This window comes from Anneissia japonica, unplaced genomic scaffold (genome assembly GCF_011630105.1).
Source record: "Anneissia japonica isolate Jap-2015-1 unplaced genomic scaffold, ASM1163010v1 scaffold352_len1594369_cov220, whole genome shotgun sequence".
In the NCBI taxonomy this organism is placed as follows: Eukaryota; Metazoa; Echinodermata; class Crinoidea; order Comatulida; family Comatulidae; genus Anneissia; species Anneissia japonica.
This window is the reverse complement of record NW_022751928.1, coordinates 847205-867843: the sequence shown is the minus strand read 5'-3', so window position 1 is coordinate 867843 and position 20639 is coordinate 847205. Positions and strand designations below refer to the sequence as shown.

Here is a 20639-nt window from a genome sequence, read left to right as displayed (position 1 = left end):
TATACATACATATGATTTGGATGTTTTAATCAAATAGACAGACTTAAATCCTTATGTTATGCTAATACAATATTTTGAGAGACTGCTTTGTAAGGTTATTACTACTGAAAGTAACAGTACAGTAATCTAATTTTGGCGTCGTCAGTTTATTGCAAGGCATCTGCTGGAAATAATCTGTAAATTAATGTCTTGGTCACGATGACCATGGAGGAATAAGCAGTCAATGCCTTGAGATTCCCATGGAAACCAACCATGCCCACTTTTCAGGACAGTTCCCCAAAAATTTACTTAATCCTGTTTTTTTCGCAGTTGATTGGTGGATTCTTCTTCTTTCTATTCCCGAAATGGGGATCCAGTTCACTCAAAGCATCTATGTTGAGCCTTCACGTCTTTACGGGGAAGTTTATATTCATTATGATGATAGCAACAGCATTAATGGGACTGACAGAGGTCGTCATTTATGACATGTGAGTGTTGCATTATACGGTAGTATTATGCAACAGTTTTATAGAAATTATTAGGCCATAATCAGGGAACACTTAACTGTTCCCAGGCCATAATTATCACATTATGTTTGACGTATTAGATAAAAAAATGTTTGACTATAATGTATCAAACAATAACATAATTTCTCATTTCACTTTGACAGAGTGAAACCAGAAGAGTTCCCTTCAGGCCTGATTGTTGCCAACATGTTTGGTTTGTGTATGCTCTTGTTCTGCGGGTGTATCATCACCATTTTACTGAAGCCTCAGTATCAAGCATCCTCATTGGCCAAGGATGAGACCATTCAAATGGAGATACACGATGAATAATGCGAGACAAAAATCAGCAAGAATGGTGTATTGTATTAGAAATAACTGCATGCATCTGCTTAATCCATAGTGTTAGCACATGCCCTTGCTTCAAAATTTTAATTAAATAATAGACACCAAGCATTTTTTTTATTTAACACCTGTTAAATTTTATACCAATCTTATTATTAATATCAAAATATTATTCACATTACTTTCTTGTATGTCAAAAAAAAAACAATTAAAATTATAAAATAAAATATATGTTATAAAATATAAAGCATAGTAACACTATGATGTGTAAACTGAACTGATATTGCTATGAAAAACCAAACAGAAGTTTAAAGTGTCTTTTGTTCATCACTAACATCTTTGTCCTAAGCTGTCTTCTAAATTGTATATACTTGTTCTTGTGTCATTCCTTTTAACACTAAAGAAAACGCATCCTCTGTTGCTTAAGTTGTTACTAAGTTTTACAGCAACATTTGTATCATAAATGTATCCACTGTTGCTCAAGTTCTTACTAAGTTTGACAGGAACATTTGTATCATAAATGTATCCACTGTTGCTCAAGTTGTTACTAAGTTTGAAAGCAACATATATATATGATAAATGCATCCACTGTTGCTCACGTTAATACTCGGTTTGACAGCAGCATTTGTATCATAAATGCATCCACTGTTACTCAAGTTGTTACTAAGTTTGACAGCAACGTTTGTATCATAAATGTATCCACTGTTGCTCAAGTTGTTACTAAGTTTGACAGCAACATTTGTATCATACATGTATCCACTTTTGCTCAAGTTGTTACTAAGTCTGACAGTAATGTTTGTATCATAAATGGTTCACTGTTGCTCAAGTTGTTGCTAAGTTTGACAGCAATATTTGTGTCAAAATTGCTTCCTCTGTTGCTCAAGTTGCTACTAAGTCTGACAGCAACATTTGTAAGAAAACTGCTTCCTATGTTACTCAAGTTGTTACTAAGTTTGACAGCAACATTTGTATCATAAATGCTTCATCTGTTGTTCAAGTTGTTAATAAGATTGAAAGCAACATTTTTTATCTAAAATGTACCCACTGTTGTTCAAGTTGTTGCTAAGTTCGACAGCAACATTTGTGTCAACTCTTCATCAGACACACTCAAATCCCTGCATGAACCAGTGGCACAGCTTAGTTCAACAGCTAGCACATGCTTACACTGTGGACATTAAAAAAAAATCCCTAAGCCTGTAAATAATATGTATCAAATAAGAAATTAATCAAGTTAACTCATTTACAAGAAATTCTGTGAGGTCCCAGATCAAAACTAGTTGTATTGCGGATACAATTTATTTATTATTTATAAATAAATATATAGGCCTCTATATTATATATATATATATATACAGTATATACATATATATATATATATATATATATATATATATACACACACACCCCTGTGTGGTGTAGTACTGTAGTAATAAAGTACAATTGATTTTCTGAATAACTTACCATTGAAACATCCTTTTTCTTCAAAACTTGAAAAAACAAAAAAAAAAGTCAAAAATTATTGTAAATAAAATATATAAATATAATGAAAATAAATTCATACATACATAATAATTTTGGAATTGGGGGTTGGAACATTCATTCATTCACTTGTTCATTTATTTATATATTCATCCATTCATTTGTTTATTCAAGTATAAATATTATCACTGCTTTGTTCATCATAAAATAGCCGGAGATACAACTTACAAAGTAAGTTTTGGTTTTTTTTAATGAATGTTGTTCTTTGAGATTGGTTTTCCCCCAAAAATATCTTACCTGAAAACACATATGCAGGGCAGGAGCAGAAGTTTGAAGATGCAAAACAAGTGTACAGCTTACCAGAACTTCCACATACCTGCAGATGACAAGTTAAATTAAAAAATATTAACAGTATGATGATGATGATGACCACCACTAAGGCTGATAATGCTTTAGTAAGTAATATGCTCTATAAACTAAAGCCACAATCGCACTGGATTTTAAAATGAAAAGATAGTCTCAATTTGTGGTTTGAAATTGGAGTTGCTGTCTTGAGATAAAATCCTGCTATTTGCAGGATTCGAACCCACCATCTAACAGCAACCATCAAGGTACATGCAAGCTGGAGATAAGTTTAGTTACATTTCTTTTGTTTAATAAAGTAAATATTCTCTTTATAAAAGTACCATATTGAACAAAAAGAGTTAAAAAATCCAATGCAACTAAAATTTTTACCTGAAAAACTGTTCGACCAGCAGGACATGTGACTCTAGTGACATTTTTCCGATCAACAAGATCAAATGCTTGTAATAGAGGACGTTGCTGCACAAAATTCAAACTGGAGTGAAAGCAAAGAATTTTGTTTTCAGAGGACCTAAAAACCTGTCTGAAGGGCTTTGGGTGCCTTTGTATGCTGTACAAAAGAATTTCAGTATTAAATACTGAACATCTCAAAAAAAGATATTGGTACTTACGCAGAAAGTAGCTGATCACTCACTGAAAAATAAACAGACATGGTCATAAGTTTCAAAAAGCAAGTAGGCCTACTCTTGCCTATTGTGAATCTTAGGAAGTGGTATTTTATAGAGAGAAGAAGGGGTAACATTTTTTTTTAAGGATTTCAACCTAAAATATTTTGGGGTCCCCACTGGTTCTTAACCTTTCATTATTATTTCCTCTTCCACATCCTCCATATGCAGACTTCTCACGTTCATAAAATGCATTTTTGTAACTGTCTTCAGATTTCAGTATTAAATGAAAATGTCCGTAGCACCTAATAATTTGCCTTGAGTGTAAGGTATAAGTTGCTCAAAATTGCAGGTACTGTACATCTAATGTAGAATTGGACAAACTGGACGGGATGAAGATCTATAGGTAGGCCTAACTTTTTTAGGATGATCGAGCCCACTTTCTTTGGGCCCGATTGTCTGTAATTTGATGTGGAATTTCAAACGGGACATGATGTAGATCTACAGGCCACTTTTCCTTAGTTTTCTCAATAATTTATCAGTAAACTGACAAGTATGAGTTAATGTAACCAAAGATTTTGATGGAAAAGGCATTTGATCTGGACTTTAGATCTTTTATGGGTCTAGGCCTATAATAAATTTCTGTGGTATATTTATTTACTTTATTTCTGTACGTCCGTAATTAGGCAAATTTCCGTAGAAAATGGGCCTAACTACGGAAGTTCTGTAGTACTTGAGAAGTCTGCATATGCCCCATTCAAAATGAATAATGATGGAGTATTTTATACAGCATGTTTAAAGTTTAATTTGTGGGCGGGTCGATTGGCCAAGCGGTTAGCGGGGGCGCCGCAAGCTATAGCCATAATATCGGCGCTGGTTCGAATGGCACGCTCGCCTATGGTTCTGGTGGTAGAAGGCCCAGTGTATACAATCGCTTGTGTGCACTATAAAGAACCCAGTACATCTTTCGAGGCGAGTGGGGGATACCCCGGTCTACTTTAACAGACAGCCCCTGTGGTGGACAAACAGAGTTGCTGGTACCGGGTTACCGGGTAGCACAGACACGAAGGGACCCTTAGGGGCGAAGAAGTCATTGATCGAGTTCCTAGTCCACATATCAAGCGCCCTGAGCATCTTACATTAGATGGATATGTGTGCTATTAAAACTACACTATTATTATTATTATTATTATTATTTATTATATTCAGTCCTTACATGGATTGTGGTTCTTGTAAGCAGTCTTAACCTGCAGGATCAATTGCATGTGAACATCATTTAATAAACTCATCTTCTGAAAAACAAAATAAAAATATTAATCATAATAATGTATAGGCCTATAATAAAATACTGTAAAACCTCAAATAGAAACCCAATGGGTTTAAGATTGAGAAGAAGCCCATCATGAATTGAAGCCCCTCTTTAGTTTGCAAAATTAGCCACGAAAAGAAGCCTGTATCGGAAAGAAGCTAGTATGGGCTTCTTTTTGAGATAGTAAAGCACATAGTACTACTGTAATTATAAGAAACAAATATTCAAAAAATCATGCTTGGTTGTTTACACAATAATTTAGGTGACTTAATGCCAGTTAATATACTCTATGATACACACAGATGTTTCAGTGGCCATATTCATTGTTTTATAGTAATAATTCCCAAAATGTACAGCATACACTTTGAAAAGAAGCCCCACCCCCACTCTTTACTTTGCAAAAGTATAGCCTAGGCCTAGGCCTAGCCTCGAAAAGAATCCCATCCAAAGTTAATTAGTTGGCTTCTTTCTATATAATTCAAGGTTTTACGGTATAAAATGTAATTACCTTTAAAAATAGAAGCAATCCAAGTCAATAAAAAAAAAGCTATTATATAGCTAGCCAAGCCTGGTCTAGGCCTAGCCCAGGGCCTAGTGCGGGTGGGGTGTGGGAAGAGAATCAGATCATTCCTAGCCAATCCATGCGACCCTCTGTGTCTAACCAATATAGATAGGCCTAGGCTACCTGATAGGTCTAGGCAGATATTGCTTCTCTTTAGGCCTAGCTTCCCTATGAATTTACTGGCTTAGACACAGACCTTAGTTTCTGTTGTTTTTTTTTTAAATCTATATTATGAATACAGAGTGCTAATTAATATATCTTCTCAGCCATCTGAAAACTTGAAAGACAAAAACATCAAAAATGTTTTAATTCAATAGGGGGCGGGCTATTCTACGAGACCAGATTGTTTACAGTTTCTAGAGTGACACTTCCGAAATTTGTTGTTTTCTTCATTTCTAAATTCGGTAGTTTTTAATTGCGAACAAAACATGGTTGAAGAAGTTGAATCAGATTTTGGAACAGCGTATTATCGCTCGAACGATCCAGTAAATAATCTAAAAATAAAGTGAGTTTTAGTGTAGTTTCATTTGCATGAATCATAGGCCCATGGCATGTGTGGATTGAGTTTCTTGACACTGGATAGCCGATGCAGGATGCGCGTGAAGCATTTGTGTCAGCTACCCGGCGATATTTCAGCTACGGCTGGCCTAGCCTATTCTCTCTCTTAGACAATAATCAGTGCGTCACGTGCGAAGCCTTGATTTTGACATGACAAAGAAAACCAAAATGTTTTTAACAAGGCAACACAAATGTACTAATATATAGGCCTAGGGTAGGCCTAGGCCTATCTTTAATATTGAGAAGTATCTAGGTACCGGGCCAACACTTTTGTTAGAATGAGATCTTTAGACTAAGACTTTAGTATTACGTTTCTTAATTTGATAGACTTGATTGTATATCATGGTGTTTTTCATAGGCCTATTTTTACTACTGTTACTATCAGATGCTTAAGCTGTAATACACAGCCCATATACACATTAAAGAACATAGTTCCCTTCTCAAAAAGGAAGTAGATTACGTGACCGTAAACAAATCAGTAAAATAAATAACGCATGCACAGTTATACTTTAATAAACTTGCATCATCGGTTATCAATTCTGGTTAAATGTACGTTAATGTGAGTTTAACCGAAGAATTAGATTTAACTTTCAGCACTCGAATGTCGGCCCAAGCCACTGTGCCCAAGCTTACCACGGCACTGATTTAATTATAATTTTTTTTTTTATTAAACATGATTTAATTTCTACTCTGTAGGCCTGCAGTTTAATCATTAAATAATTTATTTAATCATTGTGTTAACTTTTCAAATAAAAGTGATATTATGAGCTGGAAATATCTGTGTTCTTTTCATTTAACGCATGTTATTTGTTGAATGAACACACTTGATGACGTACAATACTATGCCTACTGTAGCCTACGCCAAAACACAAAGGTTCCCTGCTAAAACTAGCACTCAATTACAACGAAATCAAAATGATTGATATTTTTCTAGACCTAAGCCTCTATTGTTGTACGATAGTCGATCATCATAAAATAAATAAAATTTTAATGTTTTCATTCAAACACATTATACTGACGTCGTCACTAACCAAAATAACATCGTTAACATAGTCTTTAGTCGGGTCGAGCCCCGATTGAGCACAAAAACTCCTTTATTTCTACACAAAATTGTTTGGTAAAGTTAATGAAATTTAACATGACTATAAACACTTACATGTTTGGGTGATTTGATTTGCATACGCTGGATTCACAGTAACTTGCCAACAAAAGTCAGTGCCGTGATGAGCTTAGGCTCCGCGGCTTGGGCCGACGCTAATTTCAAGTGCTGAAAGTTGAACTCAACATACATTTAACCAGAAGCGATTAATTTACATGACCAATAATGCAAGTTTATTAAAGTATGACTGCGCATGCGTTATTTATTTAATGTAAATATATCGTTTACTGATTTGTTTACGGTCACATGAATATATCCCCTTCCTTGAAAATACAAAATGGGGATTATCTCTCGATGTACAGCCCAATTTACCAACAAAATGACCCCACTGGAATTGAGTTACAAAATTACTGTTTTGTTTTAGAGTGAGGTTAAAGAGAGTAACAGGTGCTGGACTTGTGCCATCAGCTATTGGATATGAAGGTCAAGACAAGGATGAATTGGGCATGGAGATGAAACCAACCAAGAGTAAAAAGACACCTGCTGCTGGTAATATATAAACACAAAGCCCATCATTTTTTTTAATAAACCCTTACTTAAAGATTGATTATTTTTTTCAGAGACAGACAACTAAATGATTAAAATTATGAATTTAAATATTTATAACAAATATTTTTGAATAATATAACATTTTTTCAATATTTATATGTTCTTCAACATTAATTGTGTTTTTCATTACACATCATTTCCTCATTAGCAGTATTAGAGCTGCACTTATAGTTGTTAATGCTCTGCATAAAACATGATGATAATGCTGAAATTTTAGAGATTCTAAACACAGAGTTTCCAAAATCTGCTCAAAGGTTACTGAACAAAAGTTACTGAATAAGAAGATAATTGTGGTGACAGCAATAAGGTACATAATAGTTGATGACGATATTTTCATTTTTTTTTTTTTTTTTTTTTTTTTTTTTTTTTTTTTTGATGATGAAATTTTCTTTTTTTTTTTTTTTTTTTTTTTTTTCATTTTTTTTATCTAAAGCTCCTTGTATGATCATAACAATGAATTCTAGATGGTATTAATGGATGTAGCTATGGCAATAAAAAGTGTTTGGTATAAGTCTAAAAAGCATGGGCAGCTCAAGACAATTCATGTTTTAAGTAATAATTTACTTGAATACTAATTAAAATATTACTTTTTACTGTAAACTATTATTACAGGGGAATCGCGTCAGGACGACACAGAAGAGTATACATTCAAATGGCAAGAAAAGGTGTTTAGCCAGCAAGAGATGGAAATATATGCAGACATCAACAATTGTATCACACCAATCGATGAGGAGTATCATGCCCAGGTCAAGGAGATTGGGAAAAAAGGAGGACGGAAAAACAAAAGGATGTTCTGTTACGTTGATCATGATAGGTTTACCAACCAAAATGAGGTACAAATGAGGTTATAGAAATTGAAATGTATATCTATATATATTTTTTGTTTTAAATAGCAAAACTTAAGTAGTATTTTGTGAATACATTTAGCTTTTATTCCTTTTCTTAATTGTATATTCCAGCAAAGTTGTTGGGCGAGGGTGGGATTTTGTAGACAAACCAGTACAATATTTTTGATTGATGATGTATTTTGAGAAGTGTATATAAAAGTATACTGTATAATGAAGTTTGTGTTGTTCTTATCGTGTCCAAACACTTACTAGGTACTTTGATTCAGCCAAGCTAGACAAACAATCATTGTACTCTGCCAGCTACAAGTAAATATTGAGTCGATCTTGTGTCTTGTGTATGGTAGTGGTAGAATTAGCATTAACTGGGGCTGCAACAGAAACGCTTCTACCATGACTGTGCTGTAACAAATAAAAACTAAAGTACACATACTCCCATCTTAAGTCTGCCCCAAACAGACTGTCATTCCATACTTGACAATCAGGAAGGGTCACAAACATCCAATGGAATCTGCCATGAAGTGCAGTCAACCGGAGGCAAATGCTCCCTTCACTGTATTTTCAAGATAGAAATATTTTTTACATTCTTGTTGTTATCCAGATTACTTTAGTTACTACAAATGCAAATGAGAAGCCATCATTCCTTGCTGAGAAAATGCAGAATGTAAGAAGACGGCGAACAAAGCAACTTCCTGGGAATGTGTAGGTTTAGTGCACAATTGTATTTTTAACTTTTACACAATTTGTTGCTGACAATGCAGACCCAGTGTTTTGACTTATTTTGTGAATTATTATAATTAGGCTAACATTAATTGTGTTAACATTCTAAAATTAAATAAACATAAAAATTAGAAATGAAATGAAAGTAAAATATTCTATGTTTTGTGATGAGAAAAGCTTGCTCCACATTATGGTGCAAAAGTAATTATCCTGTAATAAGATACATAGTTTCACTTTATTTGCATTTTTGTATTATTCAGTGAACGCAAACTGAGAGCAAGAAATAATCTTATTATTGAAAGACCATCAGAGGAACACCAGAAGAGTGCTCATGTTGTCAACACTCCTGCACACATGATGTACATAATGGCTACGCTGAATGCACAGGGAGAGTAAGTTTAAATTGGTAGTCTATGTAGAATATTATAAAATGTTTGCTGCCCTCTTCAGTCTGAGAGGCAAGAATTTAATGTTGTTTACTGCCCTCTATAGTTTAATATTTGCATAAACTCCTGCTGACCTACTGAATACAATGCATGATTGTGGCGGGAATAAGGCAAATGATCCTGAGCAAGCTCAACCACGTTAGTTTAACGTAATAAATCAATCAATCATGAATCTGCCTCTTACAACACATTCAAATTTAAATACAAGACAAGATTTCATTAAAATATCGTTACTTATATGTATAGTTCTTACATAAATTATAATGTATTCTGTATTCGTCACATTTAAATTCAAAAAAAAATCATACTTAAGGTAAAATAATGATATAATCAAATCTAATTATTATGTATTTTTGTTTTTTTATTAATTAAAATGTTTACAGTATAAATTTTCACTAATCTTCATTTAAAAATTTGAAGATAAAATCGTAAAAGCTAAAAAAATTATTATTATTATAATCAAATCTAACTGTATATTTGTCCTTTTATAAATTAAAATTATATACAGTATAGACTTCATATTAAAATTTAAAATTTAATATATTTTTCTATTTTCAAATCAATTATAATGTATTTCAAATTTGTTTTAAAATTCATTCAAATATTGTAAAAAAAAATCCAAAAATATTTCTTCTTGTTATTTGTAAATTGCTTGCTTTATGATAAATTCATGGACCATTTGTTAGAACATATTATTTTTTATGAAAATGTTATCCATGTAAAATATGTTTGTCAATAAATAAATAAATGTTATTCTTTCATATCATTCCTCTTTTACATTGACACACTAATCATCTACTTTACACCAGTCCATTACCAAATGTTAAGATAGTAAAAGTCACTATTATGTTTATCACTTGATAATGAATATGTTGTGCCATGCGGATAGAATGAAACTTACTATTATTATGTGTTTTTAACCTCTTTCTTTCAAATTTAGTGAACCAACTGAGAATGATGATTATGTACTGTGTACAATAAAGGTAAGTAATCCTATGAACAAAACATTTTTCATTTCATTTTATGAAAACAATTTAGTAGATCATGATATCTATGTAATCATTCCCAATGTTGGTGTACACTATTACTTTCCAAATAGAAGAGACACTGCAGCTTTTAGCATTTTTTGTCTAAAAAGATCTAAAATACATATTTCCTTGGTTAAAAGTCATTTTCATATTTTTTAAAAATTGTAAAAGAGCTCTTTTAATTTAATAAAAAATTAAAGATTAAAACAACAAAAAATGTTTTATTGTTAAACAAAATATACAAAGTAGATAGCCAAAAGTTTAAATTATTGCATTACAGAAAAAATGACTTTTTATTTGTTTCCTTGTTCATGTTTTTAAATATGCTTTTTGCATCTTAAAAAAAATCATGTCTTAGAAAAAATCATGATGATGTATATATTACATCCACAATATGATAGTGTAGACAAAAGCATTAAGGCCAACTTGTAGGATGTTGTAGTGTTGAATGTACTTTGTCTGTGTTCTGTAAAATTGCTGTAAACATAGGTACATTTTCCTGGTAGAGTAGAAGTTTGCACTATGTGCCAGTTAATGTGTCTTGGTAATGAACATTAATTGAATCAAGTGTAATCAGCGTACGTGCTAGCATAAGGCATCATCTTTCTAATTTCAGTTTCAATTTTAATGGTTATGGCTTTGTACCAATAGTCAATAAGCTTTACAGTTCTGTAATGTCTATTGTATAGATTCCTAAACTGTATACACCAATTCATTCCATGGGAAACTGTGTCTGATTACAAAGACTACATTTCTTCTCATAAACTTTAGGATAGAACAAATTAAGGAGGGATTATTATTACAGTTCTTCTGAATATCAGAATGCTATAAAATGTGTCTCTTTTTGAGATCTTCCCTTATGCACAATATGTATAGTTCCACCCCCATCCCCCACTTCTCCAACATGATATATATGGCTGGATTCTAACCTTGTACGCTGATTGCTCTAGTACATCATAGTTACCAACCGTCTTGCATCATGAGGGACGGTCCCGCATTTCAAAGTGATTTTGGATGAAACACACATTTTGCAGAAACACATGCATGATCATAAATTTGTCACACATTTAGCAAAGGTCTATGCATGATAACGAATTACCACGAATTGAGGGGAAAATGTATTTAAAATTAGAATAAATTGGTTTTATTCAAAATATAAAAATGATCATGCAGTAACTTAAGTCATTAGAGAGCTTTCGTTATCTTGTTCGAGAATCAATTCAGTTCAATTCAGACAATTTCTCTTTCCTGACCAAAAGAACCCAGCCAACCATGCACTTAGTAGAATCTAGCCGGGGTTCTGCCCCTGGACTCTAGCGTCCCCCCCCCCCACCCAAATGGTGTAGTCACGCATTTCAAATCTCAGGTTGGTAACTATGAGTACATGATCCTGTTATATATTTTTATATTCCTTTAACAAGAGTTATTTGCTTTGATTTTGTAACAATTTGGTATCAGTTTTTCTTTTAGAAATTAATTAACAGACTGTTGCCTGTCCATATTATAGTTCTGCAAGGTATTAGAAATTCAGAAATAATAATAAAGTAAATGAACGCACAGATTTTATGGTATTCTGATTTCTAAAAGCTGTTTTTTTTTTTCAAAACCTACTACTATATACTGAAATCCAATGAATTAAATACTCATACTACTCAACATTCTCAGCAGCTAAACATTTATTTTAAGATTAATACATTTAGACTTTTAACATGTATCATTGAAGAAAACTTAAGTATATAATTAGACTTCAAAATATGAAAGATGTCTTGTGGAAGAAATCAAATTTTGTGTATGAATTTTAAATTTATATTTGTGTTGTTGTAGTCACGTATATTTGTCATCTTTATACCACGTTTAATATTTCTAAATTATTTCCTGGATTAGTTTATATTGTATTACAGTCCCTTGAGATGTATATTTTGGTATTAGAAGAATGAAACAACACAAACATTAGCAGCCAGACAGTTTCTATTTTAGCCACACTAATCTGTATTATTACCATAGAAAGCTAAGTTTGTAGAAACACTAATACAGGAAAAAGATGTGCACAAGAATAACTGTTTCACAATTTTCAAAGCTCTATATATAACAAGATAGCAAAAAACTCAAATAATACAGATAGAAAATTGCTAGAGTATAACAATACCATAATTCTTGAGGCTATTTACCGAAATAGAAGCTAGAGGATAACAATTTTTTATAATTCCTGAAGCTCTAATTATTGAAACAAAGTAAGACTTAAATCAGATAGAAGATTGCTGGTGTATAACAATTCCATAATCTTTATTTTCAAAACTCTATTGAACGAAATAGAGTAAAGATCTATTTAAGATTGCGTGCTCAGTCTAATCGTAGATAAAACATGTAAAATTATTAGCATGCGCTCAGGAAGATTTAACCGAGTCACACTTCACAGCCTAGATGTTATTCCTGGGCAATTTTTACTCTGTAAAACTTGCTGCACCCTGTGACTAATTTGACCAAGGAGAATGTTACATAATTAGTACGCACTGATTTTTTTTGTTGTCAAAGTGATCAGGTACAGTGGTGGATTCAAGGGGGTCTAGCTTGCCAGAGGTCCTTCCTCAGCCATTATTTTATGTATATATTTGATTTTAATGCGAAATAAGATACCAAGATATATATAATTCCTGGATCTGCCACTGACGTACATGATTAGTTTGACTAGAACTAATTTAATGCGAACATGGCTTAGAACTCAAATAGTAAAGACATTTTCTGGAGCATCATAACAATCATTTCAAAAGCTCTAGTTACCGAAATAATTGACTTATAGATTAAAGATTTGCTGGAGCTTAACAGTTCCATACTTATCAAGGATATATTATTTTTCTAATGAATTTAATAATAATAATTACAGTAATAATAACTGTAATATATATACACTAACCTACTGTAGTTTTAATATTTGTATTGACTTTCTCTAAAATGTTTAATTTGTAAATTGTATATTTCAACATAGTTTAGTAATTGACCTTTCCACTAAGCCCCCTCCCTCTTGAAAATTGTTACAAATTCTCTCAAAAGAACAATGTTAAAACATACGGAAATATGTGTGTTTGTGGGACATGCGCGTATCACTGGCCTTGTTCTTGTTGGTCAGTTGTCAAGTTTGATACTCTGGAAGGGTCTATTTTATATTGTATAGTGTTAAATATTAATTTCAGTTTATGTAATTGTAAATAATATAAAAATAAATCTAATTGTAAATATTAACAATAAATATTGTGTTTTAGAATGTTTGTCCCATTCATCGAAATAAAAAAAAAACATTTAAAAATAAAGAACACAAATGATGGTCGAGACTATTTTGACTCATGAACCCAAATTAAAACAAAAATATTAATATTGTTACAGCAGTAGAATTGTATTTGAGTGCAAAAGGAACCGAGTACGAAGCTTGTATATATCATTGCTTGTGCCCTTAGGTGAAACACTTACCTCTAATTAACCTCATCCTTTGAATTGGCATGTTAAGTCTTTGATCTTGTGTGCGTAATATTAAATGTGCAGTAAATTGAACTTGGTACATTATTTGAAAGTGTCGCAGGTTGTCTCCTTGTGTACTGCACTGTCACAATCTTTAAATCGAATGAAATTAAGAGATTTAGTCTATATTGGTAACAGCATTACTTGATTTTTTTTAGTAATTTTTTGCTTTCCTTTAATTTTCTCCTTCTTTGCCATGGTGTCGAAATGACAGTTTCCATCCCAATAATGTTCTTTTCTAAGTTTTATTTCTTTTGTGTATGTTTTTCTCTCCTGATTCTTTACTCCAAAATGTTAAAAACAATTTTTTCACCATAATAACCTTGGACATTATTCAATAAATCCTATATTGAATTGAATTTATGATACATTGACATTTAATTTTTCTACAGGTTGATATCAATGGCGTTATTAGTATAAATCCAGATTTCAATCTCCAGCGGCCTCCTTATTCTATCACAACAGAGTCTGCAAAACGGGACACTTTTGAATATAGCATACAGCTCGTCTCAAAAACCATGAACCATGTCGAGCAGGACCGTGAGCGTCGTATGATACGTGAACTATACGTTCGACATGCCGAGATTGTTAATTCTCAAGTTGGTAGCGATTTTGAGCAAGTATGTGTAGAATTTTTTTTTTTTTGTAAAGATTGTTTTTTCATCCACATCGTTGTTACAAATTATAGGAAGGAAAGGAATTCTATCAACATTTGAAATCCTTTCCTTTTCCATTGAAGCTTTTGAGGATGCTCCGAAGACATTTATTTTCATTGTATTTTTATCTTTTTCAGTGACATACATTGCTCAGTTCTTACATCATTGTTCTAATGTATTGATTTTTAATAATGTTTTGTGTATGTCATTTTTAACATTTTTATAAGCCACCTTACAGCTAACTACACAGCCTCCAAACAATCTAACCCTCGCATACGGGGAAGAAAAAAGAGTATAAACGATCATGATGATGATGAAAAACTTTAATGCCATTTTTATAAGACTTGCGACATTGTTTTTGTATCATTTTAATGTAAATTCGATTACTCATTTCCATTTTTGTTTTTTTGGTTTTTAAAAATTACTATTTAATGAAATATTTTTCACCATTTCTTTTGCACCATTTTTATGTGAATATTGCTACTGCTGAAATTTTATGAAAGAAACCTTAAACATAATTTTTTTGAAAAAATATGATGTCACAAAACACACCCGTTCTTGCAATCGTCCTTAGCTAGTCAACGGAAGATTCAACAAAATACGTTAATTAATTATGTCTCACAAAATACCATTTAATAACATTTCACCATCATTACATAGGAACCAGCATAACAATATCTTGAGTATACCACCGGTGACTTCCCTCGGATACTTTCCGAATTACAATACAACAAATTGGTTCAAACAAGTCAACGACCACACCGTTCCATGTAGTCCTACGATTCTCCTTACACATAAACTTGCTCAAAGTATCCTTACAAAACATCAAAACAGGCCAAAGCCACCACACACTGGGTTTTAATTTTTTTGGATTTAATGCAACCATCAAGCTGCAAAAGCCACAAAATTTTCAGAAATTAAAATATCTTCCATCCAGCTAGACATTATGTTGTTTCGTCTTTTAGGTGACCCACGGTGTTCTTCGTCTTTTTGTGATCGGCCAGATTGTGTCTGCCTACAACTTTGATTATGATAACTTATACGTTCACTACTTTGTGGAGTTGCCAGGAAGTGAGTTTATTTTTTGTTACCATTTACTCGTATCTTGAAACAGTGTAACCAATGAAATATAAACAAAGTGGGGCCCAGACAGTGTCTCCCTACATAATGATAATACTTTGCATTGTTTTGAGAAGGTTTCTGTTGGAAATGTTAGATTTTCAAGCAAACAGAAAATTGATGTGGGCACCTAGAAGGCAGTGGTGGTGCCAGGATTTTTCCAGAGGGGGTGGGAGGCAATTTCCTCAATGGGAAGGCAGATTTCCCTGATGATGCAAAGTGGTCAAACTTGCTAGTAATCAAGGCCTTGTAGAAATCTAGTTAAAATGCAGCTCAACTGCTGATGCTGCTGCAGTTACTGCTGCTGTTTCTACTGTTGCTGCTGCTACTAAATATGAAATATGGTTCAGCATTAGTATAGCACATACTGTATTCTAGACTGCTGATTGTGCAATTTACTCAGCTCATAATTCTTTGCTTATGATAATTGCTCATTTGCATAATTAGTGAATTCGTAAATTACATTGGATACATTTCAACCATTCTTTAACTTAAATTTTCTTTAAATTTTGGTGTGGGATGTGGTCAATTTAGGAAAAGATTAATCACTTTAAAGTGTTTCTAAATTTGTTCGGAACTAGTGGGATTAAATGAGCATTAACCAGTTAAATGTAGTAATTATACAAGCTTTGGTTTAAAAATGACCAATATGCAAAGAAAAATTTTGCTTGGCCATACTAAAGAGAACCAATAATTATCATATGCGTTGAATTTACAGTCTGTATTTCATTATACACACAGCTAAATGTAAACCCTTTTGCCTGTCTAGTCTAGCCAAGTAATCCTAGGTCATTTAGTCAGTAATGTATAATTTCCTAATGTCAAGCTATTGAAGTTTAATAGAATGAAATGTTTAATGTAAGCCAAATATAAATGTTCTACACTTAGCAGCATCGATGGTATACACTTTTTGATAGACAATCAAAAGATGTTCCGCTTAAGATCAATTTTGAAGAGACATTTTAAAAGGAAGAATTTTTTTTAACAAAGAATGTTTTACTGTTAGTTGACAAGAATGACATTTTAACATGCCAGCAAAGCAAATGATGTACAGCGTAAAAGGTAAATCATTTTCAAAAGACATTTTAAATACATGAATATTTCAATAGGTTCATCCAAAAGCCTTGTCCAGACTATCAAATTATAGTTGACAAAAACATGTGACATGCCTAAATATGGTCATGATGACATCACATTATATATATCATATCACAAATTAACATAATAAAGTACATTGTGTTAGTTTGTGAAAACAAAAATATATTAAAATATGTGCTGTTGCTGTTACAGACTTTTTGTGTGCTAAAGAGTTTACAAAAGTGCTTGGCAACCAATACATGCTTATTTTGATGCCAACTATAACACAACCTGCTTTGATTGTGTTATTTTGTGATGTGAGCAATGATATAGGCATATCATGACTATACAGTACAGTATATGGGCATACAACAGCGATGATATAGGCATACCATGACTATACAGTATATGAGCATACAACAGCGATGATATAGGCATACCATGACTATACAGTACAGTGTATGGGCATACAACAGTTTTTTTGTCAAAGATAATTTGATAAGCTGGAAACAGCTTTAAGACCAGCGTATCTAGGGGGTGCTGGGAGTGGGGGGGTGTGCACCCCCAAAAAATTACTTTCCCCCCCCCCCCCCCCCAGTCACCTCCAAAAATCAGGGTGAAGTAGTTACCAATTCACCTTCACGCCCCTCCATCAGAACCCCCATTTCAAGACTCCTAGATACGCCAATGTTTAAGACGCAAGGGACTACCAAACATCCAATATCTGATAAAAAATATGGAAAATTCCTAATCTCAATCAATCATACAACAGTACAAGAAAAATAACGAAAGAATGAATAATCATTTAACCATACATGAACATACCTTTGCTCAGCTCTTGAAATATATCCTGGAATGTTTTAAAAGGAAATATATTGTCATCATTGGTCAATAGATAAAAAATATTGAGGTTCTTATTATCAATTCATTTAGGGAATTAGTGTAATCAATTAAGTGTGAGCCATCTAAAAAAAATTCAATTTTGTGTGACCGGATGAGTTCAGTAAACCCGAGTCGTCGACCTACACTTATGATCCTTACTTAAACTGATGCAACTTGTAAGTGCTGCTATGATGACCCACCGTTTCCGAGAAGATCTGTAAAAGGATTTGATAAGACATCGAAAGAACACTTTCTTGCTAATGAATGAGGATTTCTAATAAAAGCTAAACATTTTTTTGTGATTCATGAAAACCATTAGCAGTGGAATAACTATACACTACTACACAACAAAATATAAAATTTCAAAAATTGTTATCTATTTTGTTTTCATCTTACGTCAAGCGATTGAAAACAATGTCTTAAATTATAAATTTTGAGTTTGTAGCATCTTATTATGTGCTGCTTTTGCACTTTTTCCTTGTGAAATTTTTAACTTAAGAACAAAATAAGAATACCTTAATATCGGTTACAAAAATTCCTTTATGCATTTCCAATTTATAGCAGTATAAATAAGAATGGAATGTAGAAATTGATAGAAAGAACACTCAACATCGACATTTAATCAAAGATATTGAAAATTTCTGATTACTAAGCTGTTGCCGATATTTTGAAATGAACAGTAAATAAACATACACTGTTTCAGATTAGTCTAAACTGTCTTACATTAAGTTTTTAAACTCATCCGGATATTAAAATTCGAACTAAATAGCTTCTTATCCATAATGATATTAAGAAACTTATTCCGGCCATCTTCATATCCGCATTATAATCCCATACATCATTAAATGAAGTGGTTTTTCACTTTGTTAATGCTTCATCTGTGGATTTTCAAATGTGTCATATTTATTAATATTTTTCAATATTCATGCACTTGGCACTTTTTTGAATTCAGTGTTTTTGATTATTAATAATGACAATTTAATTTTATTGAATTCTAGCTTTACATAATTTCTGTCGCAAATTTTTAATACTATATTATGAACAAATAAATAGTTAATATATTGAACTAGAAATTGCAATTTGCAAGTGAAGTACTGCGAAGTACAACTGCATATAAATGTTCTTCGAACAAAATTATTTATGCGAGTCAAGTGAAAATAATTAATAATAAAAATATAACAAATAATATGAGACACGACCCCATTGTCTATATTAGAACACTTCTCATTGGGTAACAAAGTCGTAATTTTTCATTTTTGTCAAAAAGTGTCTATAGTGGTGAATTATGGTTTAGGTTTTTTTTAATAAAGTTTCAAAAATTTCTATGTATGTGGAAAATGTACTTGATTACCAAAGGCTACAATTTTTATTTTGAAGACTGCATGGTCTAGGAAGTGTACATTTTTTTATGGGGCAAGTTTCCAAGGGTGGGTTTTCTAGGGGCGAGTTGACTGCAAAAGAGTGTTGCCAAAGTGCGAGCCAGCGTGTTATTTGATCACAAGTGCAAGACATCGCAAGTGTGAGCCAGCGAGCCATGACGTCACGACAATAGATACAAGACAGTTGTGCGAGGTATCAGCTGAGATTTGTGGAGTACAATTCAAAAAACAACTATAGGTCTAATAATGAATTATTGTGATGTTAAATAGACAATTTTAGCTATCAAGGAGCGACGTTGCTTTTCATTGGGACCTTTGTCCCTTCAAGCCTAAGCCTATACCATCCTAGCTAGTCTAGGCCTAGAGTAGGATAAGGCTAGCGCGACATGCGGACGTTGGTACGTGTTGGTTAGTCTACAAACGTCGCCTAAAGTAATTGATTTTACCCGGCAGAACGAAAGAAGGAAACTCCGCTTTTCAGTCGTCTTAGGCCCTTGTTGTTGACAAACAATGACCTTTCAGAGGTCAAATTGCTGTCAAGAATATGAATTGGCTGCTTCGCAGCAATTAAATAATAGTAATAATAATTTGGAATTATTTTAATTTTAATTTTTCCTTGATCAGATTTGCCCAATAGGTTTGTCAATATACTTTAAATGTGATACTGATTCATTGTTATTCAGTAAGATAAGATAAACTTGATTTTGGGCAAGGTTTCTTGATGTACTATGAACTGTGACACTGTGAACATAGAGATACAGGTCTAATAAATAATGGGAAAAATAAAAAAAACTCTTTGTTATGTTATAAATATGAAAAAGTGTATTTGGAATTGATTTTTTTTTTACTTTGAATTTCCTTTTAATTGCACTCCTTTTCATTTTTCTATAATTTTCTGGAAAGTGCATAGAGGCTCTAGCAGTATGCGCTATACAAGGACAATTAATAATAATAATAATAGTAATAAACAAATTTATAAAAATAATTTGAAAATATTTTTACTAAAATTATTGCCAATGAATTTAACCAAAAAAAAGCATACTTTTAATTTTTCTAATATTATCGTCCTTTAGTACCTCAGGACGTTTTCAATCAATGTTGTTGCTGCTTCATATTAAAATATGTGCTTTTAGCTAGCTTTTAAAAGCAGCTCGAAGTCAGAGTGCAAATGAAAGGTGGTAATCCAATTCAAAGCAATAGAGAAGCAACCGGATAGCACATGAGTTACAGTGTAAAGTATAAATGATTCAGTATACGAATACCGCAGGATATACATGGATTGAACATCGTTTGGAAACATTAGGTTTTCAGACTCATTCCCCATTTTATAAAAAAGCATTTGATTTATTTTACTCAAAAGTCTTATTTTCAAAAGAAAATAATAAAAAACACTATAATCACATCATGATATATCATTGCAACATATATTAGGTATGCACATTATGAGAAAGTGTTGAGAGAGAGTCACAGTATATCCTTGAGTTGAACATTCTTTGTCAACATTATGTTTTCAGATCATTATATAAATCATATTCAGATTATTTTTCCCAAAAGTCTTATTTAAAA

At 32.4% G+C, this 20639-nt stretch overlaps 3 protein-coding genes across 5 annotated transcripts in view; 2 read left to right on the top strand and 1 right to left on the bottom strand.

The window, feature by feature from the left end:
* LOC117121924 (cytochrome b561-like) overlaps positions 1–1798 on the top strand; it is a 6398-nt gene extending 4600 nt beyond the window's left edge. The window contains exons 3-4 of one of the 2 annotated variants that reach the window (XM_033267326.1): positions 307–467; positions 650–1798. In XM_033267326.1, coding sequence (XP_033123217.1) covers positions 307–467; positions 650–815 — 327 coding nt within the window. In that variant the 3' untranslated portion in view covers positions 816–1798. The remainder of the gene's footprint in view (positions 1–306; positions 468–649) is intronic. The other variant, XM_033267327.1, reaches the window with a different exon arrangement.
* On the bottom strand, positions 1718–5476 carry LOC117121926 (zinc finger SWIM domain-containing protein 7-like). Of its 2 annotated transcripts, none has more exons than XM_033267330.1 (7): positions 5342–5476; positions 4491–4566; positions 3281–3302; positions 3042–3144; positions 2604–2682; positions 2289–2314; positions 1718–1992 (listed from the first exon to the last, which is right to left on the bottom strand). In XM_033267330.1, exons 2-7 carry the CDS (start codon positions 4561–4563, stop codon positions 1879–1881), a joined length of 417 nt encoding a protein of 138 aa, XP_033123221.1. In that variant the 5' UTR covers positions 4564–4566; positions 5342–5476; the 3' UTR covers positions 1718–1878. The 2 variants fall into 2 exon arrangements, with proteins under 2 accessions (XP_033123221.1, XP_033123222.1); XM_033267331.1 differs by lacking the exon at positions 5342–5476 and adding an exon at positions 5092–5335.
* Positions 5477–5518: 42 nt separating this feature from the next.
* The window catches only part of LOC117121923 (Meckel syndrome type 1 protein homolog), a 42932-nt gene continuing 27811 nt past the window's right edge, over positions 5519–20639 (top strand). The window contains exons 1-8 of the mRNA XM_033267325.1: positions 5519–5650; positions 7227–7351; positions 8024–8244; positions 8858–8958; positions 9237–9368; positions 10363–10405; positions 14353–14580; positions 15582–15687. Of these exons, the coding sequence (XP_033123216.1) occupies positions 5574–5650; positions 7227–7351; positions 8024–8244; positions 8858–8958; positions 9237–9368; positions 10363–10405; positions 14353–14580; positions 15582–15687 (1033 nt within the window). The 5' untranslated portion in view covers positions 5519–5573. The remainder of the gene's footprint in view (positions 5651–7226; positions 7352–8023; positions 8245–8857; positions 8959–9236; positions 9369–10362; positions 10406–14352; positions 14581–15581; positions 15688–20639) is intronic.